General features: G+C 42.9%; 2 protein-coding genes across 9 annotated transcripts in view; one reads left to right on the top strand and one right to left on the bottom strand.

Annotated features, from left to right (window-relative positions):
* Positions 1–10,836, top strand: part of KIF2C (kinesin family member 2C) — a 53,699-nt gene extending 42,863 nt beyond the window's left edge. For both annotated transcript variants that reach the window (XM_061632746.1, XM_061632745.1), the window contains exons 20-21: positions 121–244; positions 8,699–10,836. In XM_061632746.1, the coding sequence (XP_061488730.1) occupies positions 121–244; positions 8,699–8,778 (204 nt within the window). In that variant the 3' untranslated portion in view covers positions 8,779–10,836. The remainder of the gene's footprint in view (positions 1–120; positions 245–8,698) is intronic.
* An 894-nt stretch (positions 10,837–11,730) lies between these two features.
* The window catches only part of ARMH1 (armadillo like helical domain containing 1), a 24,710-nt gene continuing 9,787 nt past the window's right edge, over positions 11,731–26,653 (bottom strand). For 5 of the 7 annotated variants that reach the window (XM_061632748.1, XM_061632750.1, XM_061632752.1 and 2 more), the window contains exons 6-13: positions 26,242–26,438; positions 23,955–24,039; positions 18,174–18,296; positions 17,524–17,596; positions 16,109–16,238; positions 15,313–15,390; positions 13,506–13,620; positions 11,732–12,198 (exon numbers count right to left, since the gene is read on the bottom strand). In XM_061632748.1, the coding sequence (XP_061488732.1) occupies positions 12,140–12,198; positions 13,506–13,620; positions 15,313–15,390; positions 16,109–16,238; positions 17,524–17,596; positions 18,174–18,296; positions 23,955–24,039; positions 26,242–26,438 (860 nt within the window). In that variant the 3' untranslated portion in view covers positions 11,732–12,139. Of the gene's footprint in view, positions 12,199–13,505; positions 13,621–15,312; positions 15,391–16,108; positions 16,239–17,523; positions 17,597–18,173; positions 18,297–23,954; positions 24,040–26,241; positions 26,439–26,653 lie in introns of all 7 variants that reach the window. The other 2 variants (XM_061632751.1, XM_061632753.1) reach the window with 1 other exon arrangement.

Below are 26,653 nucleotides of genomic sequence, written 5' to 3'. Positions count from 1 at the left end.
CTAGATCAAGTAGTGTTCAACAAGATTTCGGTGCAAATGTTAAGCAAATCTTAACCAGTGACATGAGTTAGTGCAGTAAATGTGAGAGAAATCCCTAACCCTCTTCACTTCTTTATCCAGAAAATAAATGACTGTAACTATCTCCTGGACATTGCGGAACAACCAGAATATGACCTGGAGGCATTTGTATACCAAGCCCAGTGCGTCGTAAATGAAGGATCCAAAAGTTTCCTCCGACTGAAAGGTATACAGGGGGCTGTATTTCGCTAACTCATTACAGAAAGAGTATGGCAATGAAAATGCTTGGTGCTTCTGGGATTTGGCATTTCAATTTTGCTGTGACATGATGTTCAGCTATGCTACTAATGCTGCCAATTGTGTTTTAAAAGCTTCATAGAATATAGAAGAAATGCAGTTGCTATTCAGAAGCCTTGCCATTTATGATAGACACAAAAGATGACCAAGGACAGGGAGAGATATGAGGCTTTACCATTATTAGTTGTAAGGAAAGGAGATGGTAAGATGAAACTAGGATGGTCCAGAAATTACTTTGTGTTTTTAAAAACAGATAATCTGGAGGGACTTGAAATAGCATGAATAGAAAGGGAAACATTATTCTATTCTAGGCATAGGCAGAAGGCATGAATAAAATAGTGGGTGATAAAGGAAATGCCTTTTGCCAAACTAATTGATGAGAAAAGGGTATAGGAATGAAAATTGCAGGCAGAGACTGCTATCCCATTGCATTTGCCTCTTCTACAAAAGATGAGCTGGGTAATATTGAAAAAACAATATTCAACCAGTCAGTTTAAGATCAGAGTTGACTTTCTCATGCTGGCTCAAGGTCCACAAAGCTAGAAAATGTGAAGCTAAGGGTAAGGACTGTAACAGATGTGCCCTGTGATTAGCAATGATGTGCAGTGTCATAAATTGTGCTTGCTTACACCTTGCCCTCTGTGCATTGCTATACCACACTACCTCTCCATGTTGGACAGGAGTTTAATGGTGTTACAGTACAAAGTTGGTAAGTAGTACAGTCAGGAAGGTGACTATTCAGTTATTTAAGTACATGGCATGTGGTTCCAGGAATACATTACCACAAGGCCTATCTCATTGGGAGATTAAATACTAGATGAGGAGAAACAGTTTGTTCTTACCGTAAACAGTGTTTCTCTCATGGATGACAGAGGTCTCCAAGTGGGTAGTGTAGTTCCCCCTACAGCTCAGAGACAGGAAACACTTCAGCAAACACTTTTGCTCCTCCCCTCTTGCTGAGGCTCAGTTCATCTTTTGGAAAAGCTTCAGAAGTCAGCCTCAAGCAAAACTAAGAAGAAAACATACAACAGTAACAACAACTTGATAGCAGCAACAAAGTGTGTTAACCACAAGGTCAACTGACCATTAACAAACAATGACTCAGTCCCAGCCACCATAACCATTACTGCAGGGGTGGGACTTGGAGACCCCTTGTCATCCATGAAGAAACACCATTTACGGTAAGAACAAACTGTTCCTTCTCTCATGGATGACAGAGATCTCCAAGTGGGACATACTAAAGCTGCAGACCTAGGGTGGGTCTGAAAAAGACAGGACTTGTTGCAGGACTCTGCAGCCAAATTAGGCCTCCGCCGACGCATACAGATCCATTTTATAGTGCCTTGTGAAGGTACTGGGAGTGGACCATGTTGCTGCTCTGCAAATATCCACTATTGGGGCAATTGTGGAAAAAGCTGCCAGTGTGGTAGTTGACCTGGTAGAATGGGCTGTAATTTGCAATGGTGATGCCAAATGAGGTGCCTCATATGCTAAGGAAATGCAAGCTCTAATCCACCAAGCTATAGTTGCACTCAATACCTTTTTCTCCATAGTGGCAGGATGGAAGGACACGAGTAGGGAGTCAGATTGCCTAAACAGTCTGGTTCTATTAATGTATACCTTTAGTGCATGCCTAATGTCTAAAGAGTGCCGTGCCTTCTTTTTAGGGTGGGAAGGGTTAGGGCAGAAAGAAGGTAGGATTTTTTCCTGATGTCTGTGGAAAGCCGTGTTTACTTTAGGAACAAAGTCTGGGCTAGTTCGTAGCACTACTCTGTCTTTGTGGAAAGTACAGAGGTGTTTTGCAACAGATAGAGCCTGTAGTTCAGACACCCTATGGGTTGTCATAATAGCCACTAGGAAGGCCGTTTTGAATGAAAGGATTTTTAAGAGGGACTGGTCCCAGTTTGAATGGAGGCTTCTGCAGGGCAGAAAGAACTGAATGTAGGCTCCATGTGGGAAAATGGTGAAGAACAGGTGGGCTGATCATTGCAGCTCTTCGGAGAAACCTTTTCACTAATGGGTGGGATGCCAGGGATTCAGAACCCTGTACTTGCAAGATAGACTATAAGGGTGACACCTGCCTTTTTAGTGTATTAGAACGCAGACCCATCTGAAGACCTTATAGAAAGAAAAGCACTTCAGCCACCGTAGCTGCCTCGGGATCAATGTTGTGTTTCCCACACCAAAGAGAAAACACCTTCCATGTAGTCTGGTAGCTGTGAACAGTAGAAGGTTGCAGAGTCACTGAGATGGTGCCCACGACTGCTGAAGACATTCCTGAACCTAGCAGTCGTGTGTGCTCGATTTCCATGTGGTCAGCTGGAGCCACTGTGGTTCTGGATGGAGCAGAGGACCCTGGAGGAGTAGATCCTGGCACTGTGGGAGGTGGAATGGGGGTGACTCGGTAGTTGAATGATATCCGAGAACCAAGGATGCTGAGGCCAATATGGAGCTATCAGCACCGCTCGAGACTTCTCTGACGATCTTCTTGAGCACCCTGGATAACAGTGGGGTTGGAGCAAACACATAAAGTAGGCCTTTCGGCCATGGAACCACTAGAGCATCCACTTCCTTGGCCCTGTGACTCATGAAGCAGGAGAAAAAATGCTGTATCTGATGGTTGGACTCTGCTGAACCTTGCTTGAAGAGTGTGAAATACTTCCTTGTTAGAACCCATTCCCCTAGAAAGAGCTGTTGGCTCAGCCAGTCGGCTGTCATGTTCAAATGACCTTGAATGTACTCTGCTGTGATTGATGCTGTGTGTTGTTCAACCCAAGACAGCATTGCCACTGCTTCCATGTGGAGAGCCAACGAGCGAGTGCCTCCTTGTTTGTTGAAATGAGCGCGCACTGTTGTGTTGCTGGTATGTATTAGCACGTTTGGATACATGAGAACGTGAGCAAAGTGGTGGAGGGCCAGATGAGCTGCCCGTAATTCGAGCCAGTTGATACTCCTGTGCGCCTCTACTGGTGACCACGCCCCCTGGATGTACTGCCCCTGGCAATGTGCAGCCCAACCCTTGAGCCTTGTGTTGTTGGTGATGACTGATCAAGGAGGATCTTGTTGAAGAACACCTTTATGTAGGTAACTTGCTGATGCCCACCAAATCAGGGATCTCTTTACCTGACGTGAGAGGAGCACTTATTGGTGCCTGCAGTGGGCAATGTCCTCCTGATAATGGAGAAGTAGCCATTGGAGTGGTTGAGAATGCAAGCAAGCCCAAGGGATAATCCCTATTGTCGAAGCCATCATACCTAGGAACTTTGCGAGCACCATGATGTCCATCTAATGAACGTGAGATATTGGAACAGCCATGGCCATAATTCTTTGAATCCTCTCTAGTGATAGGGAGATGGATTGGTGGGCCGTATCCAGCCATGCTCCCAGAAGTTTTATCTGTTGTGATGGAGTGAGTTGACTCTCTTGATTGTTCACCAAAAAACATGGTCCTTCAGGTGAGCCAAGGTGATCTTGACATCCTCCTGAGCCTATTGATGCTTGGATCCAATCAGGAGGTCATCCAGATAAGGGTAGACATGCAGACCTTGCAGCCTGAGGCTGGCCACCAGCGTTATCATAACTTTGATGAATGCTCTTGGGTGTTGAAGCCAGGCTGAATGGTAGTGCTTTGAACTGATAGTGGTGACTGTTGCAGCAAAAATGAATGAGCTGTGGATGTGCTGGTGATATTGGGATATGTAGATAGGCTTCCTTCAAGTCTATCGAAGCTAGAAAATTGTGAGGCTGAAGGGCCTCTCGTATTGACGAGAGTCTCCATCCTGAATTTTCTTTGTACCACAAACTTTCAGGAATTTGAGATCGGGTACTGCACGCCAGGATCCGTCCTTCTTTCCCACCAAGAAGAAGACTGAATAGAGCTCTGAGAAACACTCCTCTGAAGGCACTTCCTCTATTGCAGAGATGTCCAGCAAGTGACGAATCTCGTTTGATATCTCTTGCCTCTTTGCGGTGGAATTGGAGACGAGTGAGGGAAGGAACCTGGCTGGCAGATAGTCTATCAACTCTATCTTGCATCCATCCTTGACCACTTTTAGGACCCGCTTGTCCTGAGTGGTGTCTTGCTATCGATGGAAGAACTTGCTCAGCCTTCTCCCACTTGTGGCAGTGCCATGGAATCAAAAGCATTGCTGGTTATGACATCCCTGGCGTGTCTGATTGCAGAAGTTCTGGGAGAAGAAGGTTTGCTGAGATTTCTGCTGGATTCTTGGGCTGCTCAATGGGGGAGGTGGCCAAGTCTGAAATCGCAACTCCTGCCAGTGGTTCTGAAGCCACGAAAAGTCTGCGAAAACTGGTAAGATGTGGGAGGATGTCTATAGAAACACCTATCATCCCGTTTCTGAGATGGCACAGTCTACCTTTTGTCTTTAGATTCCACCAAGACCTGCAGGGTTGCATTCTCAAACAGCTTTGATCCAGAGAAGGGAACTGAAGCTAAATTTGCATGAGAAGAAGCATCCACATCCCAGCCATAAGTGCCTACGAGCAACTACTGCTGTTGCCATGGCCCTGCTGAAAAACTGAGTGGAGTCCATAGTCACATAAGCTGTGAACGTCAATGATCTGGACACTTTCAGCAGAATCTTCCTAACTCTGGCTGGATCCTGATTAGCATTGTCAAGCAGATCCTCCACCCACAACAGGGTCGCTCTAGCGAAGACAGAAGCTGAAACAGAGGCCCAAATAGAAAGGGGATTAGCATCATGAGATCGCTTGAGCGCTAGATCTGATCTGCACTCTTTGGGATCCTTCATCTGCGTATCTCCATCCCGGGGCAGGAGGGCATGCGAAAGTAGAGCAGAAGTAGGACTGTTGACTGCCGGAGGCCAAAGTTGCTCCATGACATCTGCCTCCAAAACATAGAACTTATTTGCATAATTGATCCTCTTTTGACACTAAAGTGGAGAGTCCCACTCTGACTTCATTATTGCTTTAAAGGAGGCTAGCAGCAGAATACACCTACTGGACCTTCTTGGAGCAGGGAGGGCTCTCTTAGAAAGCAGCTCCTGGCACCGCTGTTGTGCTGGTGCTAAACCTAGAGCAGCTATCACCTTGGTATATAAGGGAGGATAATATAAGTCTATAAACAGCCTTGATAACACCAGGTCCTCTAGACCTAAGCCCTTGCTCCATTCGCCTTCCTCTAGTACATTTTCTCCTTCCACATCAGGGAGTGGACCTGCAGCTACTGCCTAGGTGCTATAGTGGAGCAATGCCCTTTGGCAGCTCTAAAAGGACTGGGGGATGACAAAACTTCTTGATGCTGCCCCCCTGAAAGCCTCCCTGGCAGAGGAGGATCCAATTGCATATCACTCTGGAAGGGGGGGTAGAGATCGTTTTGATGCTCCTCCCCTAGCCAACTCAGCTGCCAAATCTTCTATCATAGCATCCTTTAGCTGCTGAATCACCCCAGGCGAAATAAGACTGGTCAACAGAACTTGATGTGGGTGTTGCTGCTGTAACATTAAGTGCAGGAGTGTACGCTGCTGTAACTGTACTGTCCCATTGTCAGCAGTATAGAGTGAATGATTAGGAACTGCTTCCAAAACCACCACCTCAGAGGATAGTGGCTCTATTTTGTGCTCTAAACTTGATAAAAGGCGTGGAGAGTCTGGGAAGCGCATCTGCCTGTCCACCCTCAAAGCCGTAACATGCAACACTACATTCGGCACCGCCCCCTGGCGCGTTGTGATGGTGGGGGTTACCACTCCCCTTCTTGCCGATATCATGGATGCTGGTGGCCCACTGTTATCCAGTGGTGGGGGCTACCGCTCCCTGTATGCCGCAGCTGCTCCATTATGTTGTACAATGGCGGGGACTACCACTCCTCTATTTACTGGCATAGCGTGTAAAATCGCCTCACTGCGGTCTAAAACGGTGGGTGTTTCAGCTCCACCTTGGTCTAAAATGGCGGGTGCTGCTGCTGAGCTGCCGTCCAAGCCACTGTGAGGTAAAATTGAGGGTGCTACTGCTCCCCTCTGCATCGCTTCCCGCACACTTGCCAGTATCACAGCCACCTCCGTGGACTCACTGGGCTTCGGTCTGCTGAGAAAACAATAGGTCGAAGAAGTCCCTTCAGTGGGATTACCTGGACTACAAGATAATTTACACTGGGAAACGGTGGGAAGCTGTGAGGACTGGGCGCTAGCCACGGCTACCACTGAGTGCTGCCCAGACTTTTAAAAATGCTTTTTCTTTACAGCCTGTCCTCTAACTTTTTCCTGGAGAATTGAGGGTGGATGACAGAAGGGGCTGAGAGAGAAGGGTTTTTTTAGAAAGGCAAGTATAAGAAGAAAATAGAGTGTCATTGGGGTAAGTATAAGGAGAAAAACACAGAAATAGATAATAGAATTAGTCAGTGAAGAGAGAGATCTCACAAAAGGATGTACTCTGAGCTGAGACAGGAAACGAACTGAGCCTTTGTAACAGGAGGAGCAAAAGTGTTTGCTGAAGTGTTTCCTGTCTCTGAGCTGTAGGGGGAGTTACACTACCCACTTGGAGACCTTTGTCATCCATGAGCGAAACGCCACTATCTTCCAAAAGTACTTCCTTGTGGGGCGGGGGTATTCATTATGGGGCTGTGTGTGTGTTTCATTCTGGGCTGGTCTGTTTGTGAGGGAAGTGTTCATTGTGGGTCAAGGTGTTTGTGTGGTGTTCACTGTGGCACAGGGTTGCAGTATGTAATGTGAGTGAGGGGGTTGCACTGGGGTGGCATGGCAGTTTCTCAGGTGTCCAAATGTGCCCAAGGGGCCAAAAATTGTTGATGTCTCATTTAAGCACTATATGGTACTTACATGTTCTAACTAAAGGAATAGGCATTGCACAACACATCCATTAGGTTGCTCCCGCTTTTAACATTGCAGTCCCAGCAAAATTTTAGATTCACTTTTTCTTTTGGTCATACATAATGCTATTTTGTCTATTTTTGTCTATACGTGTTCTCCATGTACTTTAACTGGGCAAGAAAACCTTAACTTTTGAACTGCTGATCAGAACTTCACCAAACCAATGAAAGCACATGCTCCACAGGAAGCCTCCGCAGGAAGTCTGAATAAAGTGCATCAGATCAGTTGTTTTTCACCAACCTTGGAAAGAAATATATGGTTTCTTAAAACTGAAAGACGTCAGTGTCAGTTTTTACCACTTTTTAACATGCTGTATCTGACCATTTTTATTGGATCTGTTTGAAATTTGGCACTTTGATAGACCTCATCAAGTAGATCATGTATGCCAAGTTTCAGTTAGTCCAACTGATGAAATTTTTATGAGCTATAGAACTTTGAAGCTTACAATGATGAAACCTTGTTTTTGATACTTTTCTAACTGTAGCACATAATGCTCCTATAATATGAATAGTTATGCCAATGAAAAGACTATTCCCCAGTAGCTTGGTTTTCAAGTCCACAGTTACACTTGTAGCACTAGCAACATGAAGTCCACATTGGCAGGGCTATAGGAAACCTTCCATAACAGGACAGCATCCTTCAACCACCATAGATTTCTCCTAAGCAGTGCAAATGGTTAGGTTTGCTACATAATACTTGTGGCATGTGAGAATAACATTTTCATCCTTCTTGCCCCTAGCCCAGTTGATACTGGCATTGCCTCAGCTTGCTAGCATGTTGATTTGCAATAGAACTCTTCCATGTGTATGATTCACGAGGCCACTTCTCTTGTGAAATGGGGCAGAAAACTGATCTAGGGCCTTTTCCATTGTTTTTCTATGGGGCCGCTTATTAAAGAAATTCTAATGCATGTGTGGGCCTGAATATGTGTGCACAGATGTTGCAAGTAACAATGATTACCCCCCCCCCCAAAAAAAGGGCAGTGGTTGAAGATTGCCCTGCTAGGTTGTTTTGGGCAAACCACACTGATCTTTCCTGCACCTGGCATCCAAGAAAAAAAATGTTCCTTTGGCTAACAGCAAGTTCTGCAAGGACTGGCTGCATTAGGGAATTCCCAATCAGGAACTACATAGTGTTGCTGATCCCCTCCCAAAACTGGGTTTGCTGTAAGCATTGATCAGCTGATTGTTACTTATAACAAGCCCTACAGGGATCTTCCTTTGCAGCTTGGCTTTGAAGTGGGATGTCAGGTCATTCACAGGTGGGTGCTGCACACACCTGTCAAAATGGCTTGAGGTGGGGCGAGAGGAGCTCCGAATCTGGTCTGCTGGCTGGATCCTGTCTTCTATCCCTGCCATAGGGTGTTGAGTGGTGCGAAAGAAATGGAGAGTCTAGATGCATGTATCTCTGTGTATGTCTTGGGCATCTTGGATTCCTGCTTGATTCTGAACTGCTGTTTGCTTTGTTAACGTCATGACCCTCATGCTGACTTGTATCTTCTGTCTCCCCTCCCCGCATAGACACTCTGGAAGAACTAACCCTTGCCATGCAGATGGAAGAACAAGCCAGCAAGCACCTCAATAAGAGGCCACTTCAATAGCTTCCCACTTGTTAAATGAATCTTTTTGCTCTCTCTTTGTCTGTCACTTCTTTGGTTTGGTGTTATTGCATTTTAAATGCAACCAGAAGATTCAGCCTATCTGGTTTGAGGGTTTCCAATTTGGGGGGGGTACCCTTGATATAGGCAAGGGATAGCACTCGGGCAGAATGTGGTGTTTCTGGGAGCACTGTTGCTCTTCAGTACTGAAGGCTGAGAAGGAAGGTGCTTTAGTGTATTTTTGGTAAGCATGTATACTTTTCTAGTGTAAATAAAGTCTTTGGCTAAATGTTTTTTGAATGTTACAATTGAGTGCAATCCAGTGAATCTTAAACCAGATTTGCTGTTTGAGACTTCTTACAATAGAAATAATCAGTAGTTGAAGCTGTTTATAAATCTTTCTGAATTCATGAAATTCTGCCTTCAGAGGGCACTGAAGTGCTGTGCAGGTCTCTAATTGGCCTGCTGTTCATTTGTCCATGTTGGAGATGTACACACATCTGGCCAAAAGAACAGGGAAACGTTAACCCAGAAAGAGCAGCTTGTTGCCTTTCAACTTGATCTATTAAATCTAAAGGAGAACTTGAGATTTGTAAGTAGGACTTGTTACATAGAAATACTTTATCTTGGTTTTCAACTAGTTTTATTTCAGAGGAAGGCTGCTATTGTACTTGCCTGGAAAAGTCTATTGAATTTGGTGGATTTTTTTCTGAGAAAATGTATCAAATGTCTTCTGTTTGGGTTGAACTTTAGGACAAGATGGTGCCTGCTCATGAGACATAAGAAGGGGTTCTGGTGAAGTATGGGTGGGCAATGCTAAACAACACATCTGTACTTTACAGTTATGCATCAGTTTCTCTGCAGTGATGACAAATTTCCCGTTGTGTATAGATTTCTACAAGACATATACAGCATCTCACATAAAATACTAGGTATCCAATGAAGGCGAACTTACTGAGAATGGTAGATTTAGGGGCTGATACACCCACACATGCTTCCTCGTTACTTGATGAACTGCATGTGTGAATGAGCTATTGGGCCTAAAATACCACAACTTTGTAGCAATAGCAAATACAGATTTTCAAAATGCAATTCTGTTCAACTTAAAGTCATCAGGTGTTGCATAATCAAGTAATATATCTGCACCTCTGTTGCTTTGCAAATAAATAAATGGGCCCTGCTGAATCACAGGTTTAGACATTGACATTAAGTGTACTGAATGTTAATATCAGAAAACAGTCTGTAGGTATCAGGCTTATAAATGGCTATTTGCTTGTCATGAGTGTAAATTGCCTCTAAGTGATCAAGCAGGAATGTTTTTTTAACTGCCTGAAAGCAAAAGGCAGCAAGAAATCTATTGACTTTTTCCTGTTTATATCCAAAAAAATAACAAATGTGTGTGTAAAAATTGGCCCTGATAACCTTTTTGTAGACAAGGTACTTTTTTTGTGGATTTGAAATATTTATCCAACCTTTCTGATAAGACCAATTGGCTCACAATAAATGAAAACTGATACATAATAACACAATATTTTAAAAGACAGTAGTAACACATGAAAGCTCTGGGGACTCTGATGGAAAGGTGTCCCACTCTAGCTACTGTGGCTATTTAACTGCTGCTCTTTGAAGGCTTCGTGGAGAATATGGAGGAAAGTACCACCCCTGTGTGTGCTACCTAAAAACCCAGCCCCATGTAGTACCAGATGTTTTAGTCCCTGGGAGGACTGGGCATTTCCTCACACAGGCTTCAGAGTTTGCAGTTCCTGGCTCTTTGCAAAGGTATTGTGGCCATACACATTATGCCTAATTAAAGCAGTGTATTGAATTGTGATAGGTTTCATTCATGTAGAGGCAATGATTCAGTGTATGGTTTCTAGAGAAGCTTGTTAAAACACTGGTATTGAAACCTCTCAGATGCTTATTGTCCTATCTCAGTTTTGCTTACTTCATGCATGAACCATGTGCTTAAAAGAAAATGCATATGATGGCTTTTTGTTTGTTCTAAAACTAGAATTAATTGCTGCCTTTCTGGGTGGTTTTTTTTAAAATCGGTTTTGCAAAGTGTGGATTGTTTGGGCCATTTCATTCTAACAATGAGTTTGCAATTTGGCGATAGCTGGACTACTCTGGAGCCAATAGTTTATGGGTTGTACACTTTAGTGTTCCTTCCCCAACACACACACACTGTTTACATCCCATGAATAAAGTCTGATACATGCAATATAGCTTTCAGGAGATGAGGAGGGTGGATTTTGATGCTATTTTTGTCTGCTGGCATTGCCCTTGTAAAGTGAATTTAGTGCATCATTGCATGCAAGTGTTAATGCTTTGGCATTTTATCTCAATTTCTGTAAATAGAACTGATCACTGGGCCTATACTATGCATTGTGTTAAAAGTACACTTCAGGAAATGAACAGCCCAATCCTATACAGAACTAGGCAAATAAATAGGTTTAAGCATAGCAGTACATCTTAATTGCTCTTAAACAGTACTACTAAAAAAAATTCATACAACAGTAGAAAGTCACCTTTCAAGAGTTTGTATGCCAAACGCATAACTGGAAAAGCCATTTCTGCTTTCCCAGTAGTGCTGCTAGAGAATGGCAGTGTATGCTTGGGGTTCTCATAGTAAACATCTTGAGACTCTGCTACATTAGGGTTGAGTCTGTCTGTCCAGAAAGTGAATTAGAAAGGCTGTTGTTGGCTGTTCTTGGTCAAGCATGGATGTTATGTAGTGTTTACGGTGCAAGGAAAAGCGGAGGAACATATAAAGAGGCTGCTGGATCTAGTCTAGGATCCTTTTCTCACAGTGGCCAACCAGATGCCTATGTATGGGGTGTATGTTAATTTCAGTTTTGATTGAACAAATGTGCAAATTAAGATTTAATTTGGAGTGAAGTGTGTGACATTGTGTCTGGTATATAGGATTGCAGACATATGTAGCAATTCAGTACCATTTTTATTATATAGATATCCTCCTAGGAGCTCAAGGTACAAGGTAAGGAATGCAATAGGTTATTCCTTTTTTATTTTCCCAAGTCTGTAACACATGTTAGTCTAAGGCTATAGTGTTGGAAGGATTGGTCTAATTGTACCACATTTATTTTGTCTAGTGGTTGATAACCAAACTAAGTGGATTTCAGATTTGACAGAAGGGATGGGGAGGGAGGTTAGAAAAGTCACCTGCCACAAGGCACTTGGAGCTGATAAATACCAAGTATACTCTGCACTGCAGCTATATAGATCGATATCTGTTTCTCGTGGGGATGGGTGGTAGGGCCTAGAATGGAGCGTATGATAAAATAGGAGAAGGTGAAAATGGACAACTGAGCCCACTATATGAGGAGGATTGGGAGATAGATAGTTAAGGAGGCATCTTGCTATCTTCAGGCTGCAGCTCTTCTTCAGGATTTGATTCTGCCTCTGGAGGGGAGAAAAGAGTAATGAGCTCAAGAAATGCTACTCAGGTCATTATTTCAGGTGTTGATGCTATCATATACATGGATATTTACTTAAGGTACCTGTAGGCTGCCTTTTATGCCAAGCACCCTCAAATGGCAGTTTCCATAAAATTAAATTACAGTATACACAAGCAAAGTTGCAAATGTTGTTATAAATACATAATGCAGGGTGGCTAACCTTTTTTTGGCTTGAGGGTCACATTGAAGCTTTGCCGCTCCTGTGAGGGCTGCATGCCAGCCCACATGCAGATGCCTGACAAAGATACAATTTCTAACCATTCTCAAGAGCAGGCAAAGCCCTTTGTGCACATTCTGTATCTTTGAGCTTTGGCTTCTTTCTCCCTATCAAGAGTTAATTATCTCTTCATTGGGCATCAGCTTGAAACTGCAGGAAATGCTTGAGATAATTACCAAGTACTGAATTGATGTGAAGTTGCAAAGTGCCATTTATTCCTCCTCCCTCAATTTATTCCTTCTCATGTACCATGTGCATGACACAATAATTCAGCACCCAGGCAAGGCTGTGAGGCCTGTGGTAGGTAAAACCATGTGTGGGAAAACTCTCCCCCGAGGTGCCAAATGTAGGTGGGTGTCTTTGCAGGCCAGTGAAAATGCCTTGAGAAACTATATATGGGTTACAGGTTTGCCACCCCTGGCATCATACCATACCATCATTATAACAGTAAACACTAATGACCATGCCAGCAAAAACATAAGACCAGCATAAAACCATTAAAACTGGTGACTATATAGATGACTATCACTTAGCTACATTTCAGAAATACAGACTTAATCAACCAATGCCTGCTGCTTGGAGATTAAGTCACCACCCAGTTTGTGATAATCTGCATTTAACTGGCATTTCCCTCTTCAAATCTTATATGTAACTGATATTTTTTCCCCCAGTGGACTTGCTATATTTAACATGTTTGTGAACTTAGTTAGACCCAGATCATCTTTTCCTACTTCTTCACAAAGGTGTTGTGCAAGACGTTATCTCATCATTCCCTACATTATTCAGCATTATGGAAGTATTTATTTATTAATAATTTGATTTGTATCCCGCCCTTCCTCCCAGCAGGAGCCCAGGGCAGCAAACAAAAGCACTAAAAACACTTTAAAACATCATAAAAACAAAGTTTAAAATACATTAAAACAAGACATCTTTAAAAACATTTTTAAAAGCTTTCAAGACATTTTTTTTAAAAAAAGGTTAAAAACATACCTACATATTCCAGAGTTATTTTGTCCACAACTGCCCCAACATACCTGGGCTATCCATTTTTGCTTTAGCCAAAAAATCTTCTGGAATATTGACTATATTGGTGGCCAAGATATCAGCCTGCACAGCATCCATGTTCAGGTATAGGTCTGTAGAATCTTGCTAGAGAAAAGAAAAGTTATGACAGTCAACAGCTTAATTGAAAGGCAGGGACTTTCTAAGGTTGGGGGCCAGAGATGAACAGATGGCATGTCCTGATAGTTCCTTGACATCTCTGCCTTGAAATGAGGACCACTCTAACGGAGTTGTCTTCATGCTTCTTGACTCAAATGCTAGGATGACTGTTCATAGGAGCAGCATAATGGAAAAGCTAGTTCACACACACGGCTGTGCAAAACTTGATCTTGCATTACTTTGACATGCACTAACTAAATGTGAGAACTATCTTCACTGAAGAGTATTTGACACATGATCAGGGATGGAGAGCCTGTAGCCCTCCTGATGCTGGACTCCCAATTCCCATCAGCCCCAGCGAGCTAGCACAGCCAATGGTCAGGGATAATGGGAGCTGTAGTTGAGCAACATCTGGAAGGCCACAGCTTATCCATTCCTGTACTAGATGTAGGCTATTGCTTTTGTTTTACTGCACGAGGATGAGGTGCAGCTTTTCTATGCTTTGAAGAGTCTTCTGCTGACAACTGCGCTGTGGAGAATCTAGAACTGAAGAATTCTATCCCAGCTTTCGGATTCCATTTAATTCCATGCCAACAAGAACAAGGGATGTACTGTAATCCAAGTACTGTAAAACAAGGGAACAGTTTTTGGCAAGAGGAAACAGAGATAAATATTGTGGGAGTAGCTGAACCATTATCAGAGTGAAGCCTCTGTCACTTTCCTATTTGCAGATGTGGCCCCAGCCTATTTGGAATTGATAGACTGAAGATGAAACAAAGGGGAGGTCTTCTATGTCCTAATCCTTAAACATTCTGAGGTGCTGAGGCAGCGCTTCAGGTGCATACACTTAGCATGCACTTGGAGTGATGGAGCAGAGATTCTTATTCAGCTTCAATAGAGACATAGGAAAGCATGGGTGTTGCTGTGGGTTGAAATATCAGGAGCATAATATAACACTATAGAAGCACAGCTGTCCTCAAAACACTTAAGGTAATCTTGAAACTGCTATCTCAGTGAATGGTTGAATATGTTTAGGTACTTTTAGACAGAATATGTACCTCAAACTAGGAATGATACTAAGAACTCCAAGAGGATGCCTGCATAAATAAATAAATATGGTTAATAGGAAGATTCAAGGAGGCCATAAAAGGTAAAGCTTTTAAACAGAATAAAAAAATGTAATAGTCTGGCAAATTTTATTAATTTATTTAACAAAATGTATATACTGCTTGATTGAAATAAAACCTTAAACAAATTTAAGTTGACAACATGGCAATTATGTGAAGCACGTTGCTTTAATGTTTACTTTGAAAAACCAGAATGGGAAGCCAATCAGATTGTTACACAACAAAACAAGTGAATAAAAAATTGCAGAAGTTGAATGCATTCTTTATGCTGCAATAAATACTTTGAAAAATGCCTAAATTAAGTCAAAGGTGACATTAGATGGTGATTAGTCAATTAGACCTTCCCATTCAAAATAGCATATAAGTTCTTTAGAAACTAAGCTGTAAAACTTAAGCAAGTTGTCTCTTAAAAGCTGCCTTATCAGTGGATTGTAAAGTAGTTTTAAAAAGGACAACCAGGAAATTTCAGGTTCATTTAACCTAGTGTCTGAATCATGTAAGCTGTTAAACCTAGTCAAACATGTAGAACAGCCAGAGGCCAGACAACACATACCATGAATAACTGGAACAATTTTTCTCCCATGGCCCTCTGTACATGATTCTCCACCACTATAAACATCTGTACAAAATGCTGCAAGGAAACAAGTTAATTCATTGGTTGTATCCAATACTGAAATTATGCTTGCTAACAGAATTTTCTCTTCCTCTCCAGCCCACCATGCACCTTCAACATCTCCAGTGGGTTGAGGGACCCTCTGGAGCAGATTTTGGGTGTGAGGAGAGAGGGGAGGAAGGGATGCCCTGTTGCACAAATGGAACACTGCTTCACAGTGGTGGACATGACCCCTTGTGTGCCATCTAAGCAACAGTGGTAGAAGATCCCACAATCTAGTATTTTCCATTCAGGTTTCATTAGTACTAGTTCTAATTTTCATCACTCATATTTTTTAATATGGATGGGTGTGGCAGGCAGCCTTTTGTCCTCCCAAAACCTCCAGCCTAAATCATCATTTCACAGCAGGCTGGAGACTTCAAGCAAAAGATTGCTATCAGTGAAACTTCTACAGAGGTATATATTTTGGCCTAAATATGGAGGCAGTTCCTGCTCCCTATTGCAAACTTCTCCTGTTTCCAGCATCTCCACTCATGCATGCTAAATTCTAACAAAGCCTTAACTCCTGCTGCACCCTGACCTTGGTACCTCTGTTTTGGCTTCATCCACTAACCCGCCTTGATCTCACCCAATCCACCAGTTCACCCACAGAAACCACCCTTTCACTTGAAGAGCTTTGAAGAAGCCACAAGAGACATCTACACCCAGTTCCCTCCAATTCACCAAAGCCACTTGCCTCTAGTGTGATGCTGGCTTGCCTCTGGCAGTTGGTGTGATCTTTGTTGCCCATTGCACACATGAGGCCATGCACTACTCTCAAGAAGATCAACTCCTCGGCCACTTCTCTGGAGTCTTGGGCCAGAATTCTGCAAAGTGAGTGTTGGTCTAATCAATGTGTTTAAAGCGTTTATACCCCATTTTTCAGCAGGGGGGAGGGGGCTTGAGGGCAGAGGATGTATGTTGGGAAGACATTCAATAGGTTCAGCTTTCCTAACTGCTGTACAGTTGGATTTCTGCAACAGTTAAAGGCATAGTCTGTCAAGAAAATAAGGTGGTCAGGGCCAGCCCAACAATGGAGGCAATCTAAACCCTATAGAACAGCAAAATTACAGGGGTGCCTTTCTCTGTTGGCTGCATTTTTGGATATGTACAGAAAGGCAGCTCAACCAGCTGATATATCTGCCACCAGGGGATGTGAGCAAGAGCTTTCTGAGCTCTAACATCTGCCTAGATTATAGTTACAATTGGAAAAGGAAACAAAAGCAGCATTTAGATAATTAGTGCAAATATCTAATCCTGGGCAAATTTCTATTTATTTAATGGACTGTGCTAAGCACATGGTAAGGTGAAGGAAGACGGAATACAAATTTGACTAAAGCAGCAAGCAAACCTGGTCTAACTTTGAAGGTGGCAATTCTAAAATAATTAAAGAAGACTGAGTTGGTAATCACATTTCCCCAAACATATCTAAAGACAAGCAGCAGTTTTGAAGGGGCAAAGATAGTAATATAAACCTTGAGTGGTAATGCAGAGCAGCAAATTGAGCTCTAAATTAGGTATTCAGAGGTTTGCCGCCCTGGGCTGAGCTGGAAGGGCGGGATATAAATCAAATATATATATATATAAAAACTCCATTGACACCCTGTAGGGAGAATATCTGACTATATTCTAATTTATATTATCAACCCTGAAGGGCAAGATGATGGTGGTAATGTTTGGATATGGGAAAATATAATGCAAATACCTTTACTTGGTTATTGGCTGATCTTGAGCAATACACAGCGCTCTCAGTCAGCCTGTTATGAAGGGTTCTTGTGAAGCTAAAATTACCACTCTGAGTTCCTTGGAGCAAGCAGTTAAGTAGATGTCTTAATCATACTATATTGCAAGGATGGTCCTCTGTGACACACCAATTGCGAATATATAAAAAACACAGCTGCCAAAACTAGTACTCTACTGGCTTCCTGTGAGTAGCAGGTGAAGGGTGTATGTAACTTGCCAGTCTAGACTGTGGACTGATGGCTGTTTCACACAAGTTAGGTGTTGTATAGCTTGCATCTGTTGGCAACCCAAAATTGATCTCAGTACTGCACAGACAATTTGCCTCAGTGTGTTGGCAAGCGTGTCTAGTAATCCATCATAATCTCTTACCCAATGGCTTTGGCTGCAGCAGCTTGCTGAATATATGCTGGCAAGGACTCCATCAGGTGTAACGTGCCTGCTTCTGAATGATGGAAACAATGTAGGAATCAGGTACTGAGTCTCATAATGGCTGCCTCAAAGCCTTTGCTTTTGACCCAAAATATTGACCAGAAAGAATAAAAGCACACATTCACAGAAAACCTACTCTGTGCCTATCCAGTGGCATTATCTGGCCTAGCCCATCATCAGCTAATTGCTGTTTCACATGTCACATTGAGATTTGAACTCTGACTTGTAAACAAGGAATGTTGGTTTGGGATTATTATTATTATTCTTTATTGGGTTTGCTTTGAAAGGTGTCTGACTGCTCAAACCAGTGCTGAAGATGAGCTTCTGTATTCTATCACAATGGGTTCTCGTTCCGCACCCCTACACTTCCACTGTGCGCAAATTTGGAACTTGATAGAGGAGTTCATGTTTGAGTGAGGAAAGAAGTGCCTTGTGAAAAACAAAAAGGAACACTGTATGGATTTCAGTTTGATAATATATATGCTTTCCTTCTCTCCACACAATAAGAATACCAATATGCTCAAAGGATGGGAAAGTGGGGAGCTTCCCTTCCATAAGCAGGTCCAAACAGCAGCATTTGTGGATCTCACCTTCCAAGATTCTGGCTTGCATTTTGGCAGTCTCCTGTCTTGATGGCTTTAGCAACGCAACCAGTCCTTTTAGCAAAGCTGGCCGCACGTCATATGCCATGAGATCCTTGATCAGTTGAATAGCTGGAAGAAGGACGATACTAAAATGGGTGCTTTGTCACATAGTAATTGGAAGATAGATCTGCATGTGCAGTGTAAGCCTTAGTATTTCTTGGGGACTTTGAGGAATATAGCAGGTCCCTCAGCTTCATTTGGCTCTGTGTCTATTGTATGCAGGGATTCAAGGATCACCCTGAACACTGCAAGTGGCAGGCTATTCACTCTTCAGCTACTACTCTATGCAATAGGATAGCTGGGTTACTGGCCCAAACTATTTATTTCTTACATTTATATCCCATCTTTCTTCCAAGGAGAAACCATGGTGTACATAGTTCTCTCCATTTTATCCTCACAACAACCCTGGTGAGGTAGGTTAGGTTGAGACACAGTGACTGGCCAAAGTCACCCAGTGAGTTTCATAACCAAGTGGGGATTTGAACTTGGGTCTCTCCAGGTCATAGTCCAACACCCTAACCATTACCTCACACTGACTCTGAACCTAATTAGAATGTGACTGCTTTGGATGTGGGTGGAGGCTAGGGCGTCAGTCACTGACTGTAACATTGCTCTACTCTGCGATTATACAATCTTTGGAATATGCATAATGGGAATGAAGAATCTGTGGAACAAAGTGACAAGAAACCTAGCAACTGGGGATTTACAGGAAGTAACATTGCCTAATGTTTACTGGCTTTTTGGAGGTCTCACCCTTAGCTTGCAGTAGTGTGTCTCTAGGAAAGAAGCAGATCAGCAGTCACTGATGAGTACAGCAGCATTCTTTCAAGCTCTGAAATGTCAGTCAGTACCCTTGGCCACATTGGTCATGCAAATATGTCCACTGTGAAACAAACCAGCTTTTCTCCTTACAGAAGGCTTAGGCAAGTGGTAATAATAATAATAAACTTTATTTCTACCCCGCCCTTTTTCCAATAGGACTCAGAGCGGCTTACAACTAAAAACAACACCATTAAAACATACAGAGTATATTATTAAAAAAGAATTAAACTATGAGAAAAATTAAAACCATAAAATATAGGTTAAAAACAGCAGAGAATTTAAAATAATAAAATCATATAAGGTAGCTCAGTCTGGCCCCAGTGCCGTAGACCCATTCTTACTGTGCACCTTGGCTGCTTTCTCCCATTCAAGTCAAGAACTCTGTAACCTTGCTCTGCTGTGAACAGAGGCTCTGTTAAAAATTTTCCCCATGTCCATCCCAGGTACTCATTTCCACTTACCTGTGCACACCTGAGAGAACACAGAGCCTTTGTTGCTCTTAGCAATGCAGCTGGAGTGGAAATAGTGCTTAACCAGCGCCTTCCTAAGCAGAGCCAGTGTTGCCAGCCCTTAATCCCCGCTAAATGAAAGATGTGGTACATTTGAAGAATTAGTTACTGAGCAGTGCATGCAATCTCTCCCCATATATGTAGCCTCTCTCCAGGCTTAGGCCACATTTATGCCATAAACCACCAGAGTGGTTTAACAGTCAGTCCCTCTTCCCAGAGAACCCTGGGAGTTGTAGCTCTGGGAGGGAAATTGGGGTCTCAGCACCCATCACAAACTACAGTTCCCAGGATTCTTTAGGGGAAGCCATGACTCTTTAAAGTGGAATAAATTCTACACATTGTCAGTGCTGCATGCAATAATATCATAGTGGTATCAACTTAGAGCTTTGACAAGCTAACAGATCAGTAACTGACTGTAGTTAAATTTTCTATATTCTCAACAGGAATCTGGCACACTTCCAAAAACAAAGCTTTTTTACGATGATAACCTTATTGCTGTGTTCATTCCTAGCAGTGGCTAAAAAAATGGCCCCTACTGCATTTACTATAGCTGCATTTCCCTGCTTTCTAAAGAGCCAGTGTGGTTAGTGTTGGGCTATGACCTGGGAGACCAGGGTTCGAATCCCCACACTGCCATGAAGCTCAGTGGTGACCTTGAGGCAGTCACTGCCTCTCAGCCTCAGAGGAAGGCAATGGTAAACACTCTCTGAATATCGTTTACCATGAAAACCCTATTCATAGGGTCGCCATAAGTCAGGATTGACTTGAAAGCAGTTCATTTCATTTTCACAGGTACGTTCTTAAACCACAAGGTTTTCTTTCCTCCTATTAGTGAATTTGTCTGCTTTTTAATCCAGGAGGTAAGAAATGGGACCCTGTGCAAGTTTGCTGAGAATGGATTGATCATTTGCATGCTTATTGAGTTCAGTGGAATGTACTCCCCTGCAATCATACTTAGGATAGGTAAAACTGATGGGGGGGGAATGGAGAAGGGGGGCTGGAGTGGGCAGGGGAGGAGGAAGAAGGAAGGGGGAGGGGAGGAGGAAGGGAGCAGGGAGGGGAAGGAGGTGAAAGACAGGTCAGATCATTTGCATGCTTATTGAATTCAATGGGATTTACACCCATGCAATCTTGATTAAGATAGGTAAAACTGACCATGGGGAAGGGAGGCAGGGGGAAGGAGAAGGAGGGTATTGGAAGGCGATGGGGATGAGGAAGGAGGAACAAAGGAAGGGGGAGGGAAGGGCCAAAAGGGAGGTGATGGGAGGGGGGAGGAGAGGTTTGACAATTTGCATGCTTTTTTAGTTCAGTGGGATTTACTCCTTCCAATCATGCTTAGAATAGGTGAAACTGACCTGGGGGGGGGGAGGAGATTGGATGGGTGGGCACTGAGCAGAGGGGAAGCCCTGTCCTTTCCAAAAGGAAAACATTGTGAACAGCATCATTTTTTCCCCAGTATTTCCCCCACCTTTTTATTCTACAGCAGGCACATGTAGCCTCCCACCCAAATTTAAACCAAAGCTGTCCTTGGCCACATCCACACCAGACCTTTATTTCACTTTAGACAGCCATGGCTTTCCCCAAAGAATCCTGGGAAGTGTAGTTCGTGAAGGGTGCTGAGAATTGCTAGGAGATGCCCTGTTTCCCGCACAGAGCTTTGGTTAGAGCGGCTGATTGTTAAACCACTCTGGCCACTGGAGCTCTGTCACGAGGAATAGGAGTCTCCTCTCAATACCCTTCACAAACAGCACTTCCCAGGATTCTTTGGGGGAAGCCATGACTGTCTCATGTGAAATCAAAGTCTGGTGTGGGTGTGGCCCCAATTAGCCAAGCAGCTGTGAGTTTGGCTTTTAGAACACTGACAGTTGGTTCTTACTGAGCATGCCCGACGTTATCATTGAGTTCAAGCCAAAATTTCTTAAATTAATTAAAAACCAGCCAGGCATTTTTTAAACGTTTAAACTGCAGAAGATGAAGGTCAGAGTATGGGGCAAGGTGAGTGATAGGATTGCAGATACTCTGTGAACGTGACTGATTTTTAATTAATTTCGACAGATTGTGAGAACTCTGACAGAAAGAAGCCCAAAAGGGGTCTGGGTTTTTTTCTCTTTTTACACTTTGGACTCTCGATTCTCTCTGTTTTCTGTATCACCATGAAAATTTCGAGGGTTGTTAAGCAAGTGTTTCTGAGTTCACGACTATACATTTTGTAAGGTTTTGTTTTGAAATGAGCTTATCGGAAGCATCAGAATGGCATGGGGGTATTTTCAATTTAACATTGTGGAATGCGAAAAGTCCTTGCTGACTAGTATACAGCCACTCTCGTGGCTGTATAATGACTGACGTGCAAGCTGGCCCTGAGAAGCAAAAGGGAATGCTGTTAGGAACAGCGGGGCTGATTTCCTCTACTGAGGTGAGCCTCGTCATGTGAAAGAGAAGCAACATATATAACACACATACATAAAATCTTCATTTACATTTTTAAAAATCCCTTTTATATTGATTTTTTTCTTAACTGTCCAAAGTAGTAGTTACCAAAAAACAAAACACACACACAAATTATCTTCAGGGTGGAACTACATTGTTTTATCTTGACAAATACATGTTCCCAACATCTGATTGCAGGGATACTGGGAATGTGAAGGTGGGGCACTTGCAGGAAGGGTGCACAGATGGAAGGAAAAACAGTTAATCTCTCTTGCAGCTTCTGATTCTCCCTTGCAAATATCTTTTAAAAGAGTGGATTTGTTTCACTAGGACAACAGAGCACTTTAACTGTGCAAACCTGAAGTTCTGTTCTGCACGTGAATCTCTTCTGTGCAATAGTGGCAGCCTGGAGGCAAACTCTGTAAAACATGTCTATTAGTTAAAATAATTCCCTCCAGCACTTATCATGCAGCTGCAGCAACTGTATGGAATAAAGACCAATGTGAATCACCTGTAGGAAAAAGAAATATTGTTTATGCTACTTGGGTATGTGTAGATTTCAGGTTCTGTCCACTCTGAGACTAACGATTGTGCTTTCAAAGCATTTGTGGTCTCTCCTAGCAAGCCTCGATGCTCGTTTGTCTTTGGAAATTTTGTTGTTTTTATTTGTTTGTGAACCGCCTTGGTTTTATTTTCAAAATGAAAGGCAGTATATAAAACTTTAATTAATAACTAAATGGTCACTGGTCCATATATGAGAGTGTCTCCCAACCTTTCTTCAAAAGCTACTAGGAATAATGTCCTCGCTCTTGTATTTTGAAGAATGACTACTTCATTCTCCTGCTACTCCTCATATGCATGCAACTTCTTGTGGAAATGTATGAACTGCAAAGTGTACTGTGAATGTCTACATATAACTACTGCCAGGCATTCAGTGGAAAGGAGGTAGAGGTTTATGCATCTGAAATAAATTTCAGTCTGCTAAAGAGTTATCCTCAGTTGACAAATATGTATACTGTAATCTTGCACGTATGTACAATGCACATATGCATATGCACACACAAACCTCCCTCTTCTCTCTAGCTCCCCTTCTCTTTTTCCTTGCCCTGACTAGCTGGCTCCAGAAGCACTCCTACAAAAATTCCAGGAAGGGAGTGATTGCTGAGAAGGGAGACGAGGGAGGACCACTGCTTGCAATGATTGTGAGAAACACGCTCAGGGACAAGAAGTTACCAAGTAGTCCTGTTCTCCCCCCACCCCCGGCAGCAACAATGCCACTGCCCAATACAGTTGCTGTTAGGCCTTGCTGAACAGTCTTTGTGGTTAGCTTTGTGTGAGGTTTTTTTAGTGTTACTACCATCAAAGCTGCTGCTACAGAGAAATATATTGAGGGGCTGGTAGGCCACAATGAGAGGCTTTGTTGTCCAGTTCCATTTCACGTGTCAGCAGTTTCCCACTCCTGCTGTATAGCAGTGCAGTCAAAGTCTTATATAACAATATTGGAATTATAACCCACCCTGCTTTTGGAAATTTTAAAAATCACAATGCATACCACTACTGAGCCTTTGTGTTCCTTACCTTTCATTGGAACAGTCACCATCTGCTGTTCCACATGAAGCTTTTGAAGCAAATATAGTCTCTTTAGAAGAAAAAAGATTGCTTAATATAACTGGAAAATTTATTCCAGTGCACAATGTGCTGTAGCAGTTACCTTTCAAATTAGTGTATGCACGCACATGAGCGCACACAGATTCATCCAGCTTTGATACCAGCCAATCACCTACTACACCTACTAACTGGGGTATCTATATATGCAAAGCTCTATCTTGTGCTGTACCTTACATAAATTGTGTTGTTTTGTGAATGCCTTACTTACTAGGGCTTTCAGATGTGAACAGGCTGTATTCACCTGGACTCAACAATTTAAGAATTCCTCAAAAGTGCAGGGGAGTGGATGGAGACTTCTTACCTTCATATTGCACCTCCAAATGCAGAGAACGGAGCACACCCAGCACAGAGTCCACAATGCTTGGATGGGCTTGACCTACAATTGTCTGCCAAAGTAAAGGTGCAAGAAAGGATTATAATTTTCTTAACCTGATTCTGTAAGTGTGGGGTCCCATCTTGGTATACTCTAATACAGAACTAGCATGAAAACTACAGGTCACAAGCAAGAGATCACAAGGAGGATCCTGGCAACCCAAATCCCCAGCATAGTCTAAATAGGAACATTTCATCCAATGATTTAGTATATACACTAAACACTGTGTTAGGGAGACAAAACTTTTGAAAGAATGTAAAAGTGCAAAGGGAGATTGCTACAATTGGTTGAGGTTCCCTGTTATCAATACATATATTTTAAAAACATGCATTTGTCTGCTATAGCACAACAATAAACAATTACATGATTGTTAAGAGCAAATAAAATCAAGATTGCAAACGCGAGGCACATTATAAAAGTAATATGTATGAGAAATTAATGTTCTTGGAACTCTCATATAGGTGTTACAGCTGAGATAAGACAACAATGAATAATAAATTTCAAATAAAAAACGCACAAAAACACATTGTCCTGTCTCTTCTTGATGTTAAAATGATGTATCTGTCCAATAGTAGGCCAGTAAGCAAAACTTTGTCAGAGGTGGCTATTCTTCACAATGGTGGAGTTGCATATTATCATAGCCACCATGGTAGAACAGATGAGTTTTATCTGGTATCTCTCCTCTCCTCTGAAGAGCCCAGAGATCTTTTATCACCACCACAATCCTGTGAGGTAAAGTAGGCTGAAAGACATTGACTGGCACAAGCCACCCAAGTGAAGCTTATAGCTAAGCAAGGATTTGAATCTGAAATTCCCTAAGGCCAGTTGTGTTTGGGGATACCACACTGCTTTGGGCTGGAGGAGGTAAGTCATGCTTGGCGATACAGGATTAATAACTTTCCAACACTACTTCATTGTTGGAATCATGCAACAATTTTTGCCTCAAAAAGATACAGGGCGGTATTTAGAGAGAGCACTTTCTCCCTCATTTTTGTTTCAGGCCACACATTTTTTCCTCATGAGCGCCTATGTTTCTAGTCAACACAGGTTCTACAAGCTGAGTGTCTCTATTGCTATTAATAGTTAAAAGGGCCTGTGTACCAAGTGTCATGCCAAAGGCACAAACTATTTCAATTAAACAAGAGATAACAGTGCAGTAAATTATGGCGATATGAAAAGTAACCCAAATAAATGCCCTCAAAACACAATTTTTGTAATTGTGTTTAAAGAGAGTTTCTCTAAACCATCTTGTCCTGCCCGGAGCCCGAGACACGAGATGGAGGCGAGGCTTGGTTTAATTCTCATTTTATTAGTGTGATGGTTACATCCGAAGCAGTGTGCTTCATACACCTATCTACTCTGACTCACTACTTGCCCTAACTAGACTAACTAAGCAGTCTCTGCAGCGTGTGGGGAGAGTTGACTCAGCACTAGATTCTGGGTGGGCACCTGCTTAAGTAGGGAAGGTCTTTGCCCGTAACCGACAGCTCCTCCGCAGTTCCACCCTCTGAGAGTCCCACTTCTCGCGTGGGATGGGGGGCGAGCCTCTGACACCCCATCCGACAGTGGGGGTTCGCTAGGTGACAGCATGACCACAGGGAGCAGGAAGCTAGTTGGCAGGGAAGTGTTTGAATTGCCAGGCGGGGATTCCGGAGCGAGAGGGATTGGCACATGCGAAGGGTCGCTTCCCAACGGCACAGATGGGTCAGGATCTGCCTTGACAGGAGGGATGAGCGAGGAAGTCTGTGGGCTGACAGAGTCCCCCCTCCTATAACGTCCCCAGGGACCTTGTCCTCATCTGACTCCTCTCCCTGATCTAACTCCCCTTGCACCTGGGGTGCAACGCATCTACTGAAATCTCTTTCCTACCCCCACTGCTGAAATCCAAAATGGTGCCTCTGAAAAGATGCCTGGTTTGGGCTAAGAATTTTCAGTGTTTGAGGATAGTGCAGTACAAGTCACAATGCAGCTATGGAATGCACAATTTTTCATTACTTGTTCCCAATTATGGCTAGACCTAGAGGTTCTGGGACATTTGGAACTTTACTTGAACACATCTCCTTTAACCATTCTAGGTAATAATGATTGCTGGTAATTGCATTTGTGAAACTGGTCAGTATAACTGATTCATGAGAAAACAGGAGGTTCCACATACTGGATGAAACAAAAATTGCACCTCCATGCCTTGCCCTCCACCCCATTTTGTTTTACTCACCTGAATTGTCCTGAGTGTTTGTAGGGACAGTTGCTGGGCTTTGGGCGAAGTGCACTTTAGAAGAGCAATCAGGCCTTTGTATACCTGATTCTGGTATTTGGGGTTGCCATGGCCTAAAGCATCCATAAGAATCTGCACTTGCTCTTGAGTCTCTTCTGCCTTGCAAGTGGCCAAAAATTCAGCAATTGATCGCACACCTGTGAAGGAAAAAAAGCTTTTTGGACACTCATTCTAGAAAGAGTTAAGTAGCCCCACCTATTAACTTATTCAATGATATGGACTTTTTAATAAAAATATTTTATAAGTAACAATGGACACCCGTATTATACAACTGTGAATATGCACAGTATTGTTGGAAGGAAATCACTCTAAATGTGAACATGATTGCAGTAAAAAAAGGGCCACTTGGAAA

The sequence above is a fragment of the Rhineura floridana genome, chromosome 6 (genome assembly GCF_030035675.1).
Source record: "Rhineura floridana isolate rRhiFlo1 chromosome 6, rRhiFlo1.hap2, whole genome shotgun sequence".
Taxonomy (NCBI): domain Eukaryota; kingdom Metazoa; phylum Chordata; class Lepidosauria; order Squamata; family Rhineuridae; genus Rhineura; species Rhineura floridana.
This window is presented reverse-complemented; position numbering and strand designations above follow the sequence as displayed.